Below are 18,584 nucleotides of genomic sequence, written 5' to 3'. Positions count from 1 at the left end.
TTTGGCATCAAATACATACAGAACACAATAATTTCATCACCTTTTCCGGCATTTAACACTCCAATAATACTCCTTAATCCATAATTTTCTCTATTTTTCGCTCTAAAGGAACTCCCAATTAACTCTTAATTCAACAAAAATAATAATAATCGTTACCTTGTAAATATTTAGCTGTTTTTTGTGTGTTTGCAAAATAAATAATACAATGTTTGTCGCGTTATGTTAACTGACGATGTACCAACAGCCATGATTATTTCACTTCATTTGTTTGCACAATATTTGTACACATGGATCACCAATACCGCCGCCATCCCCAACAACGTCAGCGATAATCCCAGTATTGTAATTTTAAGTAACAACCATGATGACGATTTAAATAACAATGAAACGAATAATATTTATGTTAGTATCCCAGAGGACGGTAAAAAGACTGTCGTAAAAGTGATTAAAATGAGTGACATTCAAGAAATGGACAAAAATGTGTTAAAAAGTGCTCTGAAAACAAGTAACGATGCTTCGGAAGCGTCTTCCTCGTCGTCGGGACCTCGTGTAAAATTCGCTCTGGATCATAAACAACCATTTGCGCCGATTCATCTTCAAAGTTTGGACCAAATTAGTGATTCGCCACGAGTTAGCAGGATTCAGGCGCCTTTTGCGCCAATTCATCTCACACAAGGCATCGACGATGCCCAAATTTCGGATCAAGAAGACGCCAAAAGCGATGATTTCTTCCACAAAACCGGAAAAACGGCAGATTCCGAGGTCATTTTGAGTGAAAAAAGTAAAAATAAAGCAGAACGTCGTGAAAGTTTCAAAAAAGATCGTTTAGATATCTCTTACCATACGGAACTTTTCAACGACGGCGACTTGCCCGTGGTCGAAAAGAAGCCCGAAGTCCTTGCACCGCCCAAATCTCCGCGTCCCATACGAAAAATCTCGTCGCCTCCCGTCCTCGGAGGCTATCAGGGGCGCATCCAGCGTGTCAGTAATCCATTTATGCCGCCCAGTTTCCAGCCAACGATCCAAATTCAGAACTACGATACCGGAAGTCCTCCTTTAACGCCCAAATTGGAGCAAAAAATTGAAATTTCCGACACTCCCGGCTCTTTGAACGTCACAGATGACGATGAAATTCAAAGAGATCTCGATGGAAGTGTCCCAAAATCCGAGTTTAATGCCCAAAAAACGTGGTACGATCTCTTTGATCGCGTTCGACGTCACGAAGATTTAACGCTTCCGCCGCGCCAGCGTCAAACGAGATCCTACGAGTCGCTCTACGGCACGTCACAAGTGCCTTATGGTCCGTTGCTGCCTCCTTCGAGTCCCGCCAGCGACAGAGTCCGCAAAATTTCGACGCCAAATCCACCGACGCAGCCCATGATGAAAAGTATTGACATCACGAACCTCGGCTGCAACGACGATTTGGTCCTGGAAACGGATAAACGATGGACAATGCCGCAGGAAAGCTTCTACAGACCGCCGCCAACGTATGACGACATCAAACAAAAGTCCCGTGTCATTTCGCGAAGTCATCGCAAGACATCCGTTCTCGATGGAAATGCGCCAAGTGTCATCTACAAATGTGTCTATGCATTCCGGAGTGCCAATACGCTGGAGACACAGTGCAGTTGCAACGTGATTCTCGTGAATTTTGACACGTTCAACGAGCGCGAAATCGATTCCGTGGAAATTGAAAGTAATTATAACCAAAAAAAAAAAATTTTTTTTCTGTCGAATTGAGTGACGCAAATGTCGTGTGGCGAAAAATGTGTGCAATGAACGAATGTTTTTCATAATTAAAAACCACTCTTGACACAAATTTTAACATTTTTTGCATTTTTTTCGTTTTTTGCAGAAGCACATCGTGCCCTAGAATTGCTCGAAGATTACCATAATCGTTTGGAGTCGGCGGAAGATCGTGCGTTACGTACAGCCATTGAACGAGTTATTAGGATTTTCAAGTCAAGACTCTTTCAAGCACTTTTAGGTAAGTCTCTTTTTATATTTTTTTTTTTTGTTTCGAGCCACGAAAGCGACGTCGACGACAAGATAAACGATGATGAAGAATCTCTTTTGTTCCCTTTTTGTGTCATGCTTCATTGTTGACGTCGTCTTCGTCCTTGTTGATGGTTATCATCATTTATTATTTCGCAAGATGCATTAATGCTAATGATGAGAGGTTTTTAAATGTTTCAACTTTTTTTGAAATTTTTTGTCATTTTACGAAAAAATTAAGACAAAAATTTAAACTAATATATTTTTTGACCTTTATTAATTTTTTACAAGAAATTTTGAAATTTTCGAAAAATTTATTTAATTTTTTAATATTAAAAATATTTATATCAAAAAAATTTTTTGTATTTTTTTCAAATTTTTAAAATTAAATTTTTTTTTTAATTTATTCATTTTAAATTTTGTTAAATTAAATACATTAAATTAAAATAATGATTTCCAATCCAACTTAGATATTTTTTACATAATTTTTTTTTCAATTTAATTATTTGTTTTTTTTTATCATTTTTTTGCTATTTGTTTAGTATTTTTTTTTTTATTTTTATTTAATTTAATTTTATTTTATTTAATTTTTTCCCTTATTTTTTTTTTTATTAAAAAATTAAATAAAAATACCAAAAATATTAATTTAAAAAATTAATTTTGAAGGAAATATTTATAATTAAATGTGAATTTTTAAGTTATTTTTTTTTTCTATAAATTTATTTATTTTTTAATGAAAACTTCAAAAACTTTTATAAGAAAATAGAAGTCTTCGCAAAATAATGTTATTTAACAAAAAAAAAATATATAAATATTTTAATTTAAATTTAAATTTTAATTTAAAAAAAAAAAATAACTTAAAAATTCACATTTAATCACAAATGTTTCCTTTAAAATGCATTATTTTAAATATTTAAATATTATTTTTTAATAATTTTTAATAAAATTAAATTACATTAAATAAAAATTAAAAAAATAATAAATACTAAAAAATAGCAAAAAAAAATTTAAATTAAATTTGGTAAATAATTAAAATTAATATTTAATTAATTAATTTTAATTTAATAATAATTATTTTTTTTAATTAAATTAATTTAAATATTAACATGAACCAATTAATTTTAATTTAAATAAATTATAAAAAAATAAAAATTATTATAGAAATATTTCTTTTATTTTTGTTTTTTTTTTAATTTTCAAAAATCTCCTAAATTTCTTTTTAAAAAATATAAGAAAATGAAAAAAAAATTCAAAATAATTTTATCCGTCTAATTTTCTCGAAAAATACTGTCCAGAAGGACCCTTCACTCAAAATATTTAATACCTTGTTGAAGCGACATAAAGCCAAAGTGCATTTCCGACAATTGCGCAGAGAGAAAAGGCATTAAATTCAACAAGAAACACGAGAATCTATTATTTGTTTTTAATATCAAGCAAAAAAAAAGCATTTTCTTCCTTTTATATTTAAAAAAAAACACATTTCCTTGTCCATTCTTCGTTCATTCGTCCTTCAGAGTCACAAAGAACGATGCGAAAGAGACACAAGTTAATGATGAATAATTATTTGACGACGAGATACGATCTGCCGAAGCAAAGTTGCCCTAATTTCCCAACTAATTTATACATTTTGGGACACTTTAATTAATTTTGTGGCTTTTCCACAGAGTTTTCGGCTCGAGGCATCACTCGGCGGTGTCAGGTGTCAATGAAATATATTTTTAAACAATTATGCATAACACATGGCTCGTTACATAATTTAGTGATTTCGACGTCAGCATGGTCTGTGCGTGTCGTGATTGGCATAATTGTAAGGGATATAATTGAAAGATAGGTAAAAGCCGATTATATTGTTGGTTTTTTATTGTTCCTGCATGTGTGCTTTGCGTCATTCCACGCTAAAAATAGACTTTTTCCTGGCATTCGGCATGAAAATTGTTCGCTTGAAGAATAAAAAGCGAAAGAATAATTGAAAAATCGATTTTTTCAATTGAATTTATTGAACTCCTGATAGTTCATTGACCTTTTTTTAAAGCGAAAAAAATATTTAAAAAACTTTTGAGATTTTTTTTAGTGAATAAAATCAGGAAACCCTAACGGAGAGCCAACAGACTTCCACGCACGTGCAATAAAAGTTCCATTTTCCATTTTTTTTTTGTGATGACAGAAAAACGGAACAGCGAAAAATCAAAACAATGTCGAACTGAAGCGAAAAAAAATTCGTGTTGCAATAAAAAATTCCATTTAAAAGGGATTTTTTGACGATTTTCATCAAAATTTGTAAATTAATTGACATCTAAAAGGAAAATTCTTCAAAAAAATATCAAAAAACGAGGATTTTTGTGTAATTTCAAGCAAAAAACGTCACCGGCAAGGATGTCTCTGTACCACTACCTCCAACAAATGCTCCGTGTTTGGGACGATTACAACGGGGAACGCATCGGTCGTCTGTTATCGCTCCAAGATGTCCATTCGGAGAACCGCAATCTCTACATCGAACACCCGGAAGCAGCTGTTGAACGTCAAATGGATGATCCGCTCGCAGAAATTGTCTCATCTCACCTCAAAGTGCTGTATTACATCTCGCTGGACCCCCCAAACTACCAAGAGGCCTACAAAAATCAATCGGCTTGTGTGATGTCTGTCGTAAAATTACTCCAAGCATGCAAAGATCAAAATTGGTCGCTGCCCATAATGTATGTCGTGTGTTTAGACCTGCGACTTTTAGCTCTGGCATGCGAAAAAGAAGGCGGCAGCGGCGGAAAACCCGGCGAAATTCTCGAAAAAGCCGCCGAATGTTTGATGGCGTGTTTTCGTGTGTGTGCCGCCGACAGCAGAAGCACCGATGAGGAGACCAAAAGACACGGGATGCTAAATTTAGTGAATCAGCTGTTCAAAGTTTACTTTAAAATCAACAAATTACATTTGTGCAAGCCGCTAATCCGAGCAATTGACAGTTCCGTGTTCAAAGATCGATTTCCGCTGATGGAACGCGTCACTTACAATTATTTCGTCGGGCGTAAAGCGATGTTTGACTCCGATTACAAGGCAGCCGACGAATTTTTGTCTTTCGCATTTCGAAATTGCCCCAAAAAGTCCCGCAAAAACAAACGACAAATCCTGATCTACCTGATTCCGGTGAAAATGTTGCTGGGAATCATGCCGCGGGAAGAAGCCTTGCGCGAATATAACGTTCAACAGTTCTTCGACTTAGTCCAGGCCTTGAAACAAGGCAATGTGAGAAAATTGGACGAAGTTATCGAGAAACACGAGAGATTTTTCATCGATTCCGGCATTTACTTGATCGTGGAAAAGCTCAAAATTATCGCGTACCGGAATTTATGCAAGCGCGTTTATGGCATCGTGAAAACGCATCAAATTGACATGAACCATTTCATGACGGCGCTCAAATTTGTGGGCATCGAGGACATTTCCATGGATGAAACGCACTGCATTGTCGCAAATCTCATCTACGAAGGACGAATAAAAGGCTACATCTCGCATCAACACAACAAACTTGTCGTTTCCAAGCAAAATCCGTTCCCGCCATTGAATCAAGTCACTCAATAAATATTTTTTTTTGTAATTTTTAATGTTTCGGCGGAAGCCAATACTTGTAATTATTCCAAATTTCGATTGCAGGTCCGAAAATTGCGAATATCAGGTCATACAAACGACGAATCCAGGTACCTTCGAGACTGGGGCATTCAATTTTTTCATCTAAAATGAAGTTCAAGACTTGATAAAATTCATTGACGTCTCGACCGTTCTCGGCAATGATCCCTTTTAACCCACATTTGTCACGTAAAGGCCTGAAACTGAGTAAATGATGATTGTTTCGTGCAATTCCAGCACTTTGGGCAACGATTCCTGTCACAAAAACGTCTTCCAGGTGAAAAAATGGCGTCTTTAGGGCTTGGAAGTATAATTTTTCAGCGACATCGGTACTCATGACGAACATGTAACCACTAAGAAATGCTGGGTAGAACGTTTTTTCATACAAATATCGGGGAGCGTAACTAAAAAATAATTTTTTAATTAATTTTTTTTGCAAAGACATAAATTTTGGCTCACTGTTTTAATGTAGGATTCCTTAATGAAGGTGTCCAACGCCACAAATCCCCTATTAAAAGACCATTTGTCGCGTTCAACTTATTTTTTAGGTTGATAACGTCGATATTTTTTGAGTTGTAGAAGTACTTGAGGGATTTGTAGACGGGAATTGTGCCGCCAAGTAAGAAATGCATCAAATTCGGTACATTTAGGAAGATGTCGTCGTCGATTTTGACATTAAAATTGGATTTTAAGATGTTTGCCCACTTCAGGATGTACAAAGTTTTGATTGTCAAGTTGGAATAATGCTCGATAAAGTCTTCTTGTAAAATGTCTTTGTGTCTCCTTGCTTCATATTTTAATTTTTTGCGATATTTTTCGTTATCTTTGTCTTTGCCAAGGACAAAAATCACTTGAAATCCAATTTTTTCAATGTTTTTCGGGTAAAAACTTGCGTTCAAATACTTTTTTTGACCGTGAATCCTTCGAAAATTGTGATATCCGAATTTTTTGTTGCCCCAAGTGTCTCTTATGATGCGTCGTCTTTCGAAATTTTCCACGTCACTCACGACAAAAATCCTTAAAAACACGTTTTGCTTCTGCCATGGTCTCAAAAGGGCACTTTTTGGTGATTTTTTGATGTATAAACTTGTGTTTCGTGACTTTTTCCGCTCCCATCCAAGTACTTCCGGTTCTTTGTGATCTACAAAAATCACACGTTGTATGAGAAAAATGTAAAGAAGCGTGAAAAAAATGAGAAAAACAAGATAGACAAGTCTGACTTTCATGCTGAGAGACAATTGGCTACCTACTGACTTACTGCGAAATTGCTAACGTTGCAGCTGGAGGTGTTTGTTTTCGATTGCTTTTGTATTTAGTATCGCACATCAATGATGACAGGAATTTGCATAAACGTGACGATGCCGGCTTTTAAGTTCAATTAAAAGGCAATCCCACGAAACACACCTCGACTACGAGACAAAAAACGTTCAATTGCGAAATATTTCACTTAGACAAGTTAATAAATGTCTTTTGGGTTCATTGATCGATCTCTGATGTAATGACTTAGGTAGTTGGAAGATTTGAACGAGGCATTTATTTAACTGTGCGATGATCTGTGACGTTTCCTTGTTTCGTCTTCGATTGTTGAGTCATCGATTTATTTTAATTTTTATGAGTTTTTTAGAGTTTTTAACGAATTTAACTAAAAATTAATTAATTAAATTTTGAAATTGATTTTTAATTAATTAAATTTTGAAAAATAATTTTTAATTAATTTAATTTTGAAATTAATTTTTAATTAATTAAATTTTGAAATTAATTTTTAATTAATTAAATTTTAAAATTAATTTTTAATTAATTAAATTTTAAAATTAATTTTTAATTAATTAATTTTAGAATTTTTTTTTTAAATTTTAATTAAATAAATTTTAAAATTAATTTTTAATTAATTAAATTTTAAAATTAAATTAAAATTCAAATTAAATTCAAATTAATTAAATTTTAAAATTGATTTTTAATTAACTTAATACAATTTAATTTATTAAATTTTGAAATTAATTTTTAATTATTAAATTTTGAAATTAATTTTTAATTAATTTAATTTTGAAATTAATTTTTAATTAATTAAATTTTGAAATTAATTTTTAATTAATTAAATTGATTTTTCGTGACTTTCTCTATTTTTCATTTTAATTTAATTTTAACGAATTTATTTTAATTGATTAAATTATTAATTTTAGGCTTTTTCCGTATTTTCCTGAATTTCTCCGATTTTTAAATATTTTTTTTTTAGATTTTTATTTCTAAATAAAATATTTTTAATCATCGAAATCCATTCAAATAAAAAAATATTACAATAGAAAATTATTTTTTAAAAATACTTTTCACAATTTTTCCCAAATTTTTCAAGAAATTTAAATTAACAATTAATTTTTTTTAATACAATTTTTAAATTTTTTTTTAAAATATCAGAATATTCAAAAGATTTATAAAAAAAATAAAATTTTTAAATTAAAAAAAAAACAAAAAATATTTTTTAATCACTTCATCATTCTTTTTTATTTTTATTTTATTTACTTTCATCATTTTTTTTTTAATTTTATAATAATTACAATTTATATGCAACAGTGAAGGCATGCGACTTACATTTTTTTTTTCATTTTTTATTTAAATATTTTATCATAAAATAGTAACATAATTCTTGTTTCAATCAAAAAGTGGTAAATATGAAGCTACATGAAAGCGATTGATTTTCCAAAAATATTATTTGAGGACAACATCGAGGGTTGAGTATTCGAGCATGAATGAAATCTGGGAATGAGCAATTATTATTATTTTTTTTCGAAAAAAAAGTTATTAGTGACAAAAAATTCTTCAAATTAATCCGTATAACGTTAATTGTTACAATTTTTGTTTATTAATTAATAATAATAATAATAAATCGATAAACTTAGAGGATGTTAACGATTGCTAGTACGTTGCCATCTCTAACAATTGGATGGGATCATGATATTTCTCTCTCATTTTTATGATTTTTTAAGTGTTTGTGATTTTTCTTCTTCATTGTTGGTTTTTTTTTCATTCACTCTTGGTACAAGTTAATAATATTTAATTAATTTTACACTTCAGCAAAATGCATGGGGTCATCTAGTACTCTTCTTCCTCCTGTGCTGCTTCATCGGGAGGAGCAAAACCATCCTATGAACGAAATTTCGCGTGTAAATCGATTTTTTATGAATTTCAAGTAAAATTTACCTCAGTAGCATACAAGATTTCTAAAATTTTCGGTACTAATTCAGTAGGGCCTTCTTCAACTTCTTGACATCTGTTCAAAAAATCAACGTTTATAAGAAATTTCCATCTAAAAACGCAATTTTGCTACTTACAGAATCTCAATGTCACGTAATTTACTGAAATAGAAGTCACGTTCCTTTTCTAATCCCTCCAAGCTTAATCTCATGTCCATCATCTACAAAAAAAAAAATCGATTAGAAAAAAATTTCTTCACAAATTTTTATTTTTACTCACTTGCGACGTCAATTCCTCAATTTGATGATTAACTGCATTGTTTGCCGGCCTCGAAGCTGCTGGTCTGGATGATGGTGTTGGTCGAACTGGAGCGATTTTTGTTGCTAATTCAATAAAAATTAAGCGATTAATTTTTTTTCTTTACAAAAAAAATTTTTTAAGCAAAAATAAGCCAAAAAAAAAACAAAATATTAAAAAAAATGTTAAAAAAGTAGTTTTGTTATGAGTTTGGTGATAAATAATAAATTTAGATCGTTTTCAATTCGCGAGTCAATTTCGCGTCATGAGGCGATGACATGCGAGCAATTTACGTGCTTGATAAAAAAAAATGAACTTGAACCAAAAAATGTGCTGAGGTGCAAAAAAAAATCGTGAAGCAAGACAAAAAGTAATAAAATAAATATTGATTGCTTTTGTCATATTTCGCTCGTATATGACAGAAGTATCAAATTATAAAATCATCGGTAAACAATAAACATTAAATGGTAATGAGAGTTTTTTATTTTTTTGGAGCAATTTTGACAAAAATGGGTGCACGACGGAAATGACGGAATTTCTGGTCTAACGGTTTAATTTTTTTTTTTGTAATTTTAATTTATGCCAGGGCAACAAATCAATTTCCGGAAATTTGTTGCACTGTGATAGGGTAAACATTTAAATAACAAAAATTTGGTGAAACCTACTCGGACGAATTTTTTCGCGTGATGATGATGTTGCCAACGGGGCTTTACGTGCACCCAAGCCATGCGATGAAAATCCATTGCCTTTAGCTGAGACATTTGCGGCGCCCGAGCCGAAGCCCATTGGGACACCTTCACGTGCAGCCATGGCATCGTATTCGCGACCATCGTAATTGGCATCGAAGAATTTCTTAAACCATTGCAAAAATTCAAAATTATCTTGAAAACGACCTTTGATTAGTTTGTCAATTGGAATTATCTGCAAATGTCAAATATTAAAAGAAAAAAAAATTAAAATTAAAAATTAAACACAAAACTTTTCCCTTCCCAATATTTTTTTTTGTTGTTTTTTTGGACAATAGAACCAAAAAAAAAATTAGAAATTAATTGTTCGTTAGACCGATCGATGATGACTTTTGGTAGTTGATGGTAGTAAATGAATGGAAAAGTAAATAATATGTAATTAGGAACGCGCACAGCACGCACAAACAAACACACAGACCGCGTCACACATGAATGGTGTTCAATGAAGAACAAAAAAAAATGATAAGACAATACAAAACTAACAAACGAGAAAACCAAAAAAACGAAACAAATTGTGCGCGAAATATTATTACAAGAAGCGAGAGTGAGTGTTTTTTTGTGTGCAAACTTAAATAAACAAATTTTTACAACTGAACTGTACAAAAAAAAAATTCAAAAGATTTCTTTTGGACTAACTTCTTGTTTGAGTCTTTTGTGGCGTGGCGCGCACCACAGCGGGCGCCGGGGCATGATGTTCGACGCCAAGCTCATTCTGAATGGCGCCCGAACCGAGTGGGATATTAAATCTCGCCTCTAATGCATTGTAACTACGTCCATCGTAATTCGCATCGAAAAATTTCTTAAACCATTGCACAAACTCAAAATTATCCTGAAAGCGGCCCTTTATCAATTTATCAACGGGAATCACCTAAAGGACACAAGTAATCAAAAATAAAAGTCTCCCCATGAGTCTCGGTTTTGTCAGAAAAAAAAAAAATTTTTTTTGTGCAAAAGTTGGAAAGAAACGACTTGACTGACCTTGTCGACGCTCATTTTCTTGAAAGCTGCCTGTAAAATCTTGAAATTCTGTATGTATTCGTGCTCCAAGTTGGTGCGGAATTTTACGCGTTTCATCGGTACTGAGCCCGGGAACAGCATATCCATGTATTGGCAATAAGCAGCACCTACGTAAACAAAAAACAAAAAAAAATGCAATGAATCATGTGAAATACATTGATAAAGTTGAGTCATTTTTTATGGTGCAGTGTGGAATTTGTGGTTTGAAGTACGTAAAATGAGCGAAAAGTTAAAATATTTTTTTAAAAAATTAGAAAATTGATGAAAAATTTAATTTTATTGAAAAATTAATTAATTTTTAATGAAAAAATATTTTTTTTTTGAACAAAAATTAAAAATTTTAGATCAAAAATAATATTTTGATTCATATGTACATCAACGTGATAAATAATTTAAAAAAAAAAATAAAATTAATTTGAAAGGAAAAATATTTAAGTTATTTGAAAAAATATTTGAATTAAAAAGAAGATTTTTTTAAAGTATGAGGAACGAAAGGCAAATGGCTCAAAAATAAAAACAAATATTTTTTGAGAAAAAAATAATTTTACAGAAAATTTAAGATTTTTGATGAAAAAAAATTTTTTTATGAAAAATTGAATAATTTTCCCAAAAAATTAATTTTTTTTAGAAAAATAACTTAGTAATAAAAATTATAGAAAAATAAATTAAATTTAAAGAAAAAAATTATTTATTTATAATAATAATTTCAGAAAAAAAATCTGAGAAAAAAATTAATTTTGAGTAACATTCAAAGTTCTTCAAAAATAATTAAGTTTTCCTATAAATATTAAATTTTTTATATATGAATTTTTTAAACTTTCGAACATTTGAATTGGAATTGAATAATTTTTCATAATAAAATTACTTAAAAAAATAATAAATTTGATACTGGATAAAATTTAACGAATTAACGTCAGAAATAAACAAATTAAATTAAAATAATTTCCGCAATTAGTAAAAAATTACTTGAATTTGTAAATTTTTCAAAAAAATCTTTAAAAATTAATAAAATTCTTCAAAAAAATATGATTTTCATTTTTTTTTCCATAAAAAAAATTTTTTTTTACATTTCAACAATTTTTTTCATCAAAAAAATCTCAAGTTTCCACAAAAAAAAATTGTTTCTCACATTTCGCTCGTATTTCGAAACATTTCTCATTGCAAAATCCCATCACTGCATCATAGAATATTCATGTTGCATCATCTAGCCAAGTACTCACCTGTGCACAACTCCTCTATCTTGGAAAATGACGATTGCAGACAATCGTTCACCCACGACAACATATCATGCCGCGATAAATTATCGGTTGTAACATTAGTCGAATATACATTTACTGCCATTTTCTACGTGAATTCCGTTGATTTTGTTGCACAAATGGATGATTTTTACGGGCACGGAACAGCACGGAACGATGAGGAAGAAAACAGAAAGAGAGAAATTAATGACTAATAATAAAAAATAAATAAAGAGAAATATCAAAGAGTTATCAAGCAAGTGACATACATTCACGCCAGTTCATACCCACGACTCGTAACTCATGAATATTTACCCGAAAATCGCTTTTATGGGCAAGAAATTCGTTTATTTTTCGAACACTTTCTTCGTTCGTCGCACACTCTGATAATGAAATGCTATTTTTTTTTATCTATCAACCTTGGTGTGCGACGAGATAAAATGTTATTTAGAAATTTATTCGACTACTTGTCTCACAATAACAACATATGTTCCTTCATTCAACTTTTTTTTTTGTGTCTCAACATCGAACGACGACGTCGAGCGAATGTTCTACCCACTGCTTAAATTGTCTTACGTTAAAATGCAACGATTTTTTATTATTTTTTTTGCGATTGTTCAACGAATACGCGAAAAATCTAATTTTAAATCGTTCTAAGCAAGGTGACTTGTTTGGGGTCTCGCAAAGTTACGCGACACTCTGCGTTGGAAATTTTCTGAATTAAATTAGAATTTTTGTTATGAGGAAAATTCAACAACACACACGTTCTGTACGTGTTCATTTAATTCCGCTACACCCGATCTTTTCTTTTCCTTTTTTTTTTCTTCGACGTCGTTGATGATATTAGAGTGTTGTGTCGGTCGTCGTATGTAGCGTATGTACAAAAATTTCTCCATTTTTTTCGACGAGGCAAAATTCTTGAAAATTTTTCACGAGTTTTTGGGATTTTTTACCGCAGATCACGCCCGGTTTTCATCGTGCCACGATCCATGGAGACCTTTTGTGCGGATTTTCGCAAAAATGTTACTTACTTGTGCTCAATTTTTATTCTTTTTCCACGAAAATTATTGACCACTCCTTTACACAAACGCGATAAAAATGGATGTACTTTGAGAGATGACAGCGAACAGCGATTTGACGTCATTTCGATGCGCATGCCTGTGTGAGTGTCGATAGACGTATGGCGAAGAAATTTCATTTTCACAGTTTTGACAGATGGGAAATGAAAGAGTTGGTAGCCCAAAGTTCGATTTTGTCTCAGTTTTTGAATTTTATTTTCAAAAAAAAAAAATTTTTTTTTTTTGAAATTCAAAAGTTTTTTATTAAAAAATTTCTAATTTCTTAAAAGATGCACAGTAGAAAACAAAAATAATTTAATTTTTTTTTAAATTTAACTATTTTTTAACTATTAAGCATTTTGACAAACGATTTTCGAAATTTTTTTCTAAAATTTTAAAAATTTCTATTCATCAAAAAAAAATTTTTTTTAAATTTTTTTATCAAAAATTTTAATCATTAAATATTTAGACCTAGGTAAGTTATTTTATTTTACCTCAAAATTGTGGAAAAATTAATTTACAAAAAAAAAAAAAAATACAAAAAATTATAGTAAAATTTCAAATTTTAATGAAAATTAAAATTTTTAAAATTAAAAAAAAAAATAAAAATTTTTAAAATTTTGAAATTAAATTTTTAAATTTAAAAAAAAATTAAATTTATTTTTTTTTCAACGCCAAAATATTGTTAAAAATGTTTGAAAGATTGAAAAATAAAAAAAAAATTGAATCTTCAAAATTTTTTTAAAAAGTTCTAAAAATTTGATCCAAAGTTCAATGAATCTTTATTTAAATTTGAAAATTTTAAGGTTTTTATTTTTATAAAAATGATTTGAAATTTTACTAAATTATTTTGTAATTTTTCCACAATTTTAAGGTAAAATAAAATATTTTAAATATTTAATGATTAAAATTTTTGAAATTAAAAATTATGGAAAAAAAAATTTTGAAAGTTTGAAAAGTTTTAAATATTTTATCAAAACTCATTTTTTCTTAAAAAAAAAAATAAAAAAACTTTTTTGGTAGACTCTTTTTTATTATGTCATTAATTTTTAAACTTTTAATCGACCAATAAAAAAACTTAAATTTAACATCTTTCAAAAACTTTGTACAATTCTTGCGTGCTTGTAACTTTCATAATAGCTCCAGCATCAATTAACTCTTGATTTGGCAACAAATATTGCTTTAATCCTGCATACAAAACATGCTCGACAATCCAATTCCAATCTTTCAACGCCATTTTGTGACAAATTTTGCCATAAAATTTGGCGGTAACTTTCGAAAACGTGTCAAAACATAGCTTTTCGTTATCCCAATCGACACACAAAGCCAAATTCAGGATAAAATTCGGCAAATAAGCCATCACGGGGGTATGTTGTTCCAAAATTATGGGGAGGGACAATAACTCGCCAGATGGCGTTATGTGAATGTTGAAGAATTTTTCGAGAATTTGTGATTTTGAGACAAGTGTTTTTGCGATGACTTCAGATTGTTCGAGCAAACTCTGGCATGTGGTTTGTGGTTGGGTTCCGGAAGCTTCGAGTTCTTCCAAGGCGATGTACGAGAGTTTTTGGAGACTTAGAGCTGGATCAACATGAAGAATTCCGAAATTTTCAATGTTGTTGATGACTTGTTGGATGAAAAGTTCTTCGCTGAAACGAAAAAAAAAATGGAAAATGGAACAGAGATTAAAATTTGTGTTGGGCCAGATTGTGTTGCATGCGAGAAAAAATCAATTTGACGTCTGCTTAACCTCGTTCAAAAGTGGCCATCATCATCAAAAAAATGGCATTAAATTTAACATTAAAGGTACATCCCGTGGTTTTATTCCAAATTGTGGATGCGTATGAGCGCCGTAACGCGGATTCGCATCGCGTAATTGGCACATTGCTCGGCAGCGTGGAGAGAGGAGTTGTCGAGGCGACAAATTGTTTTTGTGTGCCGCACAAGGAGCACGCTGACCAAGTCGAGGCAGAACTTAGTTACGCTTCGGACCTGTACGAGCTGAATCGGCGCGTCAATGCGAACGAAAATATCGTCGGATGGTGGGCCACAGGCAACGAAGTCACCAATCACTCATCCGTCATTCACGAATACTATGCTCGCGAATGCGAAAATCCGATTCATTTGACGCTCGACACTTCGCTGCAAGGCAGTCGAATGGGCTTGAAGGCGTACATTTGTGTCCCGTTGGGCGTTCCCGAGGGCAAGCAAGGCTGCATGTTCACGCCAATTAATGTCGAAGTGACGTGCTACGATCCCGAAGTCGTTGGTCTCAATTTGGCGCAAAAAACGATCGGCTTGAACAAAACCGCAAGTCTCAAGCGACAAGTGCACCCGATGCAGGATCTTGTACAAGTTAGCGAGGCATCCACGAAACTCTTGACGTTGCTTGACCAAATTTTGGTGTATGTCGAAGATGTTCTCGCGGGCAAACAACAACCCGATAACGCCGTGGGACGATCCATTTTGGACCTCGTGTATTCCGTGCCGAACATGACGACCGAACAATTCGCCCAAATGTTCAACTCGAATGTCAAGGATCTCCTCATGGTCGTCACGTTATCGCAACTCATCAAGACGCAACTTCAGCTGAACGAGAAACTGACCATGTTGAGTGGAAATTGAGCGACGGGGTGATTAATTGTGTAACATTTGATAATAAAAAATTAAAAAATAAAAAGTATTTCAAAATGAAATTGCAAAAAAGTCTTGAATTTTTAAGTTTTGAACCCAACTTTAACTGAACTAAAAATTTTTTTAGTTAAATTTTGCTTTAAAATCAGATTTTAATTAAAATTTTTAATTTTTTTAAATTTTTTTAACGAAAAAAATAAATTTTTCGGTTAAACAGTCCCAAAAAATAAAAATTTTCTAAAAAAATAAAAAAAAAATAATTTTTGATCAAGAAAAAAATATTTTGGGGAATTTTTTAATTTAAATTAGATTTTTAGATTACCTCAAAATTAAATTTTTGTCCCTCAATTGATTTTTATTTTTAATTTCATTTAATTTGCCTTCAATTCAAATATTCCAATATTTTTAAGAATCCAAAAATGTGGAGCAAAATAAAAAAAATTAAAAAAAATGTCATAATTTATCATTTTTTAAATTTTGCGAAATTATTTCTTGTTTTTTATTCAAAAAAAAAAATAAATAAAATATTAAATTTAAAAAAATAAAATAAATTATTATCTTCGAAAAAAAATTTTTTCGATATGAAGATCATTAAAAATTAAAAAAAAAACTTTGAAATTAATATTTTTTTTTTAATTTCTTTGATTTTTTTAAATCAAAATATTGTTAAATTTATTATTAAATAAATTAAAATTCAATTAAAAAAATTAATTTAATTTTTTAAATTTTTTTTCTGATCTTTCATTTAAAAATTTTGATAATTTGAACTTAATAAAAAAAAATAATTTTGAAAAGAAAATTTTAAAAAATTATAATTTTTTTTTTCATCGAATTTTTTTATTTAAATTTTTTTTTTATTTTGCTCTCAAAATTAAAAGAAAATTGAAGAAAATTCAGAATTTTTTAAAGGGTTACTTACCACAAAGCTTCCGTTTTGCAAAGATAGAGCTCCGTATTGTGCTGAATTAAAACTTTTCCCCTATCAATATGCCCCACAAAAACCAATTCCTCAAAAATTTTCCGCCATTCAGGGAGAGAATTCTCCAAAATTTCTTCTTTCAATAACTCTAAACTGCGTAACTCGACTTTCGTTCTTGTTTTAATCGTTGTCGCTGTACAATTCGGCTCCCGATTCTCCTCATCATCAATTTCTTCCATTTCTTGACTAACGGGCGTATTACTCACACTTGATTGCGTGAAAAATTTGTCAAGTTTTTGCAAATTTGTGTCGGTCCGAACGACTTGTTTGGGATAACTTACACTTTTTTCGCCCAAACTTTTGTTGAATTGACTCGAATTGAGGGTCTCATCGCCCGGAATTGACGCTCCCGGCAAAATACTTTGCGATAAATAGACTTTTGTCTCACTTTTTCCCTGCAAAAGTTGCTGCAAGTGCGCCCGAATCTTCGCCACAATCGTTTCTTCGTGCAAAAAACAAACTTCGTTCTTCGTAGGATGGATGTTCACATCGACATTTGCTGGATCCACGTTCAATGAGAGGTAGATAAAAGGTTTTCCGCCACGTTCGAGGTACGAAGAGTACAATTCGTCGATCATTTTCTTCACAACGGCTGACATTACGAGACGATTATTGATGAAAAGGAGCATTATGGTCTTTTTAACGGAGAAATTCGGCTTGGAAATGAGTCCTTTGCACGTGAATTTGAGGTTAGAATCGTCTAAGGAGACTTCCAGAAGCTCTCTGGCAATTTCAACGCCGTATAAATTTCGAATTGCCGCCACTTGAGTACTTTTCGGTTGCGTTTTGATGCTATTTTGGGCATTATTGATCTTCAACGAGAAGCCAATGTGCGAATTATGCACGGCATACTTGCTCACGACTTCCGCCAACAATTTATCTTCCGTACTTTTGTCCTTCGTAATCGATCGCAGGCGACTCGGAAGGTTATAAAACAAATTTTCGATCGTTATTGTGGTCCCTTGATTGCCAGCACACGCTTTCGGCTCGTCTTTCAGCAGCCCCAATTCATAAGTTGCCTTGTACGCGACTTGCTGATCGCGAGTTTTGGTCGTCACAGTCAACATCGAGACCTGACTGATGCTCGATAAGGCTTCACCGCGGAAGCCATAAGTCGCAATTGACGTCAAATCATCGAAGGTTTTCAGTTTGGACGTCGTAAATCGCTCACACAAGATCGGCAAGTCGTCTTTTCGGATGCCCGTGCCGTTGTCTTGTATCTGCAGGAGTTGAATGCCGCCGCCGCGAATCGTTATCTGGATACTACTTGCCTTGGCGTCGATGCTAAAAAAGAAAATTTAAATTTTTTGCATGAAAAAATGACAAAAATGAAAGTTACCAGTTCTCAATCAGCTCTTTTAAGGCATTCGAGGGACGAATTATAACTTCGCCAGCAGCAATTTTGTTCACAACTGACTCGTCGAGCTTTCGGATGATGCCGGGTTCCATGTTTCATGCCAAAATTTAGGAAAAAATAACATTTAAAAAATTCACAGTGCAAAAATTTTCATGATTTGTTTTGAAAAATTCAAGCGCGCGCTGTCAAAGTGTCAGAAACGGACTGAAAATGGATTTTTTGAACATTTTTACTGAACAAACGACTGGTAATTTGTGTATTTTTAACGAATTTTAATAAAAAAAATATTTTTTTAGACGAAGGATGTCAATGGTTTCGCTGTCGAATGTGTCTGGGACTGCGATCCAGCGACAGAAGTTGGAGCTGATTTCAATAATTTCCTCTGCGAACAACAGGAAATCCATCTCGTTACAATTTCCCGGACATCTCCGATGCTTCGGACATACAAAAAGGGATGAATCATCG

At 31.8% G+C, this 18,584-nt stretch overlaps 5 protein-coding genes across 11 annotated transcripts in view; 3 read left to right on the top strand and 2 right to left on the bottom strand.

Moving 5' to 3' along the window:
* Positions 1-18,584, top strand: part of LOC134835995 (disks large 1 tumor suppressor protein) — a 65,836-nt gene that overhangs the window by 13,666 nt on the left and 33,586 nt on the right. For 3 of the 6 annotated variants that reach the window (XM_063851089.1, XM_063851088.1, XM_063851087.1), the window contains exons 1-2: positions 375-1,696; positions 1,856-1,987. In XM_063851089.1, coding sequence (XP_063707159.1) covers positions 451-1,696; positions 1,856-1,987 — 1,378 coding nt within the window. In that variant the 5' untranslated portion in view covers positions 375-450. Of the gene's footprint in view, positions 1-373; positions 1,697-1,855; positions 1,988-18,584 lie in introns of those variants that run through there. The other 3 variants (XM_063851086.1, XM_063851085.1, XM_063851090.1) reach the window with 2 other exon arrangements.
* LOC134836000 (PCI domain-containing protein 2 homolog) lies at positions 4,189-5,578 on the top strand. Its single transcript, XM_063851097.1, has one exon. It carries the CDS (start codon positions 4,369-4,371, stop codon positions 5,560-5,562), a length of 1,194 nt encoding a protein of 397 aa, XP_063707167.1. The 5' UTR covers positions 4,189-4,368; the 3' UTR covers positions 5,563-5,578.
* On the bottom strand, positions 8,427-13,226 carry LOC134836002 (microtubule-associated protein RP/EB family member 1). Of its 2 annotated transcripts, none has more exons than XM_063851101.1 (8): positions 13,123-13,226; positions 12,077-12,200; positions 10,818-10,963; positions 10,476-10,707; positions 9,076-9,179; positions 8,934-9,016; positions 8,803-8,872; positions 8,427-8,745 (listed from the first exon to the last, which is right to left on the bottom strand). In XM_063851101.1, the coding sequence occupies exons 2-8, from the start codon at positions 12,195-12,197 to the stop codon at positions 8,695-8,697; spliced, it is 807 nt and encodes a 268-aa protein (XP_063707171.1). In that variant the 5' UTR covers positions 12,198-12,200; positions 13,123-13,226; the 3' UTR covers positions 8,427-8,694. The 2 variants fall into 2 exon arrangements, with proteins under 2 accessions (XP_063707171.1, XP_063707170.1); XM_063851100.1 differs by lacking the exon at positions 10,476-10,707 and adding an exon at positions 9,759-10,014.
* On the bottom strand, positions 14,181-18,268 carry LOC134835998 (DNA mismatch repair protein Mlh1). The gene is made up of 3 exons (XM_063851095.1): positions 18,102-18,268; positions 16,703-18,046; positions 14,181-14,798 (listed from the first exon to the last, which is right to left on the bottom strand). Exons 1-3 carry the CDS (start codon positions 18,209-18,211, stop codon positions 14,234-14,236), a joined length of 2,019 nt encoding a protein of 672 aa, XP_063707165.1. The 5' UTR covers positions 18,212-18,268; the 3' UTR covers positions 14,181-14,233.
* Positions 14,875-15,845, top strand: LOC134836001 (eukaryotic translation initiation factor 3 subunit F). Its single transcript, XM_063851098.1, has one exon. The coding sequence runs from the start codon at positions 14,932-14,934 to the stop codon at positions 15,772-15,774; it is 843 nt and encodes a 280-aa protein (XP_063707168.1). The 5' UTR covers positions 14,875-14,931; the 3' UTR covers positions 15,775-15,845.

The sequence above is a fragment of the Culicoides brevitarsis genome, chromosome 3, assembly GCF_036172545.1.
Source record: "Culicoides brevitarsis isolate CSIRO-B50_1 chromosome 3, AGI_CSIRO_Cbre_v1, whole genome shotgun sequence".
NCBI lineage: Eukaryota > Metazoa > Arthropoda > Insecta > Diptera > Ceratopogonidae > Culicoides > Culicoides brevitarsis.
The sequence above is the reverse complement of the archived record's forward strand: the minus strand, read 5'-3'. Positions and strand labels throughout refer to the sequence as shown.

Excerpts from the sequence above, each read along its gene's own strand:
- LOC134836001 (XM_063851098.1), top strand. The coding sequence starts at position 14,932 with ATGGCATTAAATTTAACATTAAAGGTACATCCCGTGGTTTTATTCCAA.
- LOC134836000 (XM_063851097.1), top strand. The coding sequence starts at position 4,369 with ATGTCTCTGTACCACTACCTCCAACAAATGCTCCGTGTTTGGGACGAT.
- LOC134836002 (XM_063851100.1), bottom strand. The coding sequence starts at position 12,197 with ATGGCAGTAAATGTATATTCGACTAATGTTACAACCGATAATTTATCG. Across the intron at positions 9,180-9,758 it reads ACGCGAAAAAATTCGTCCGA|CAACAAAAATCGCTCCAGTT; the intron begins GTAGGTTTCACC and ends TTATTGAATTAG. Across the intron at positions 8,873-8,933 it reads TTACGTGACATTGAGATTCT|ATGTCAAGAAGTTGAAGAAG; the intron begins GTAAGTAGCAAA and ends TTTTTTGAACAG.
- LOC134835998 (XM_063851095.1), bottom strand. The coding sequence starts at position 18,211 with ATGGAACCCGGCATCATCCGAAAGCTCGACGAGTCAGTTGTGAACAAA. Across the intron at positions 18,047-18,101 it reads AAAGAGCTGATTGAGAACTG|CATCGACGCCAAGGCAAGTA; the intron begins GTAACTTTCATT and ends TTTCTTTTTTAG. Across the intron at positions 14,799-16,702 it reads TGCAAAACGGAAGCTTTGTG|CGAAGAACTTTTCATCCAAC; the intron begins GTAAGTAACCCT and ends TTTTCGTTTCAG.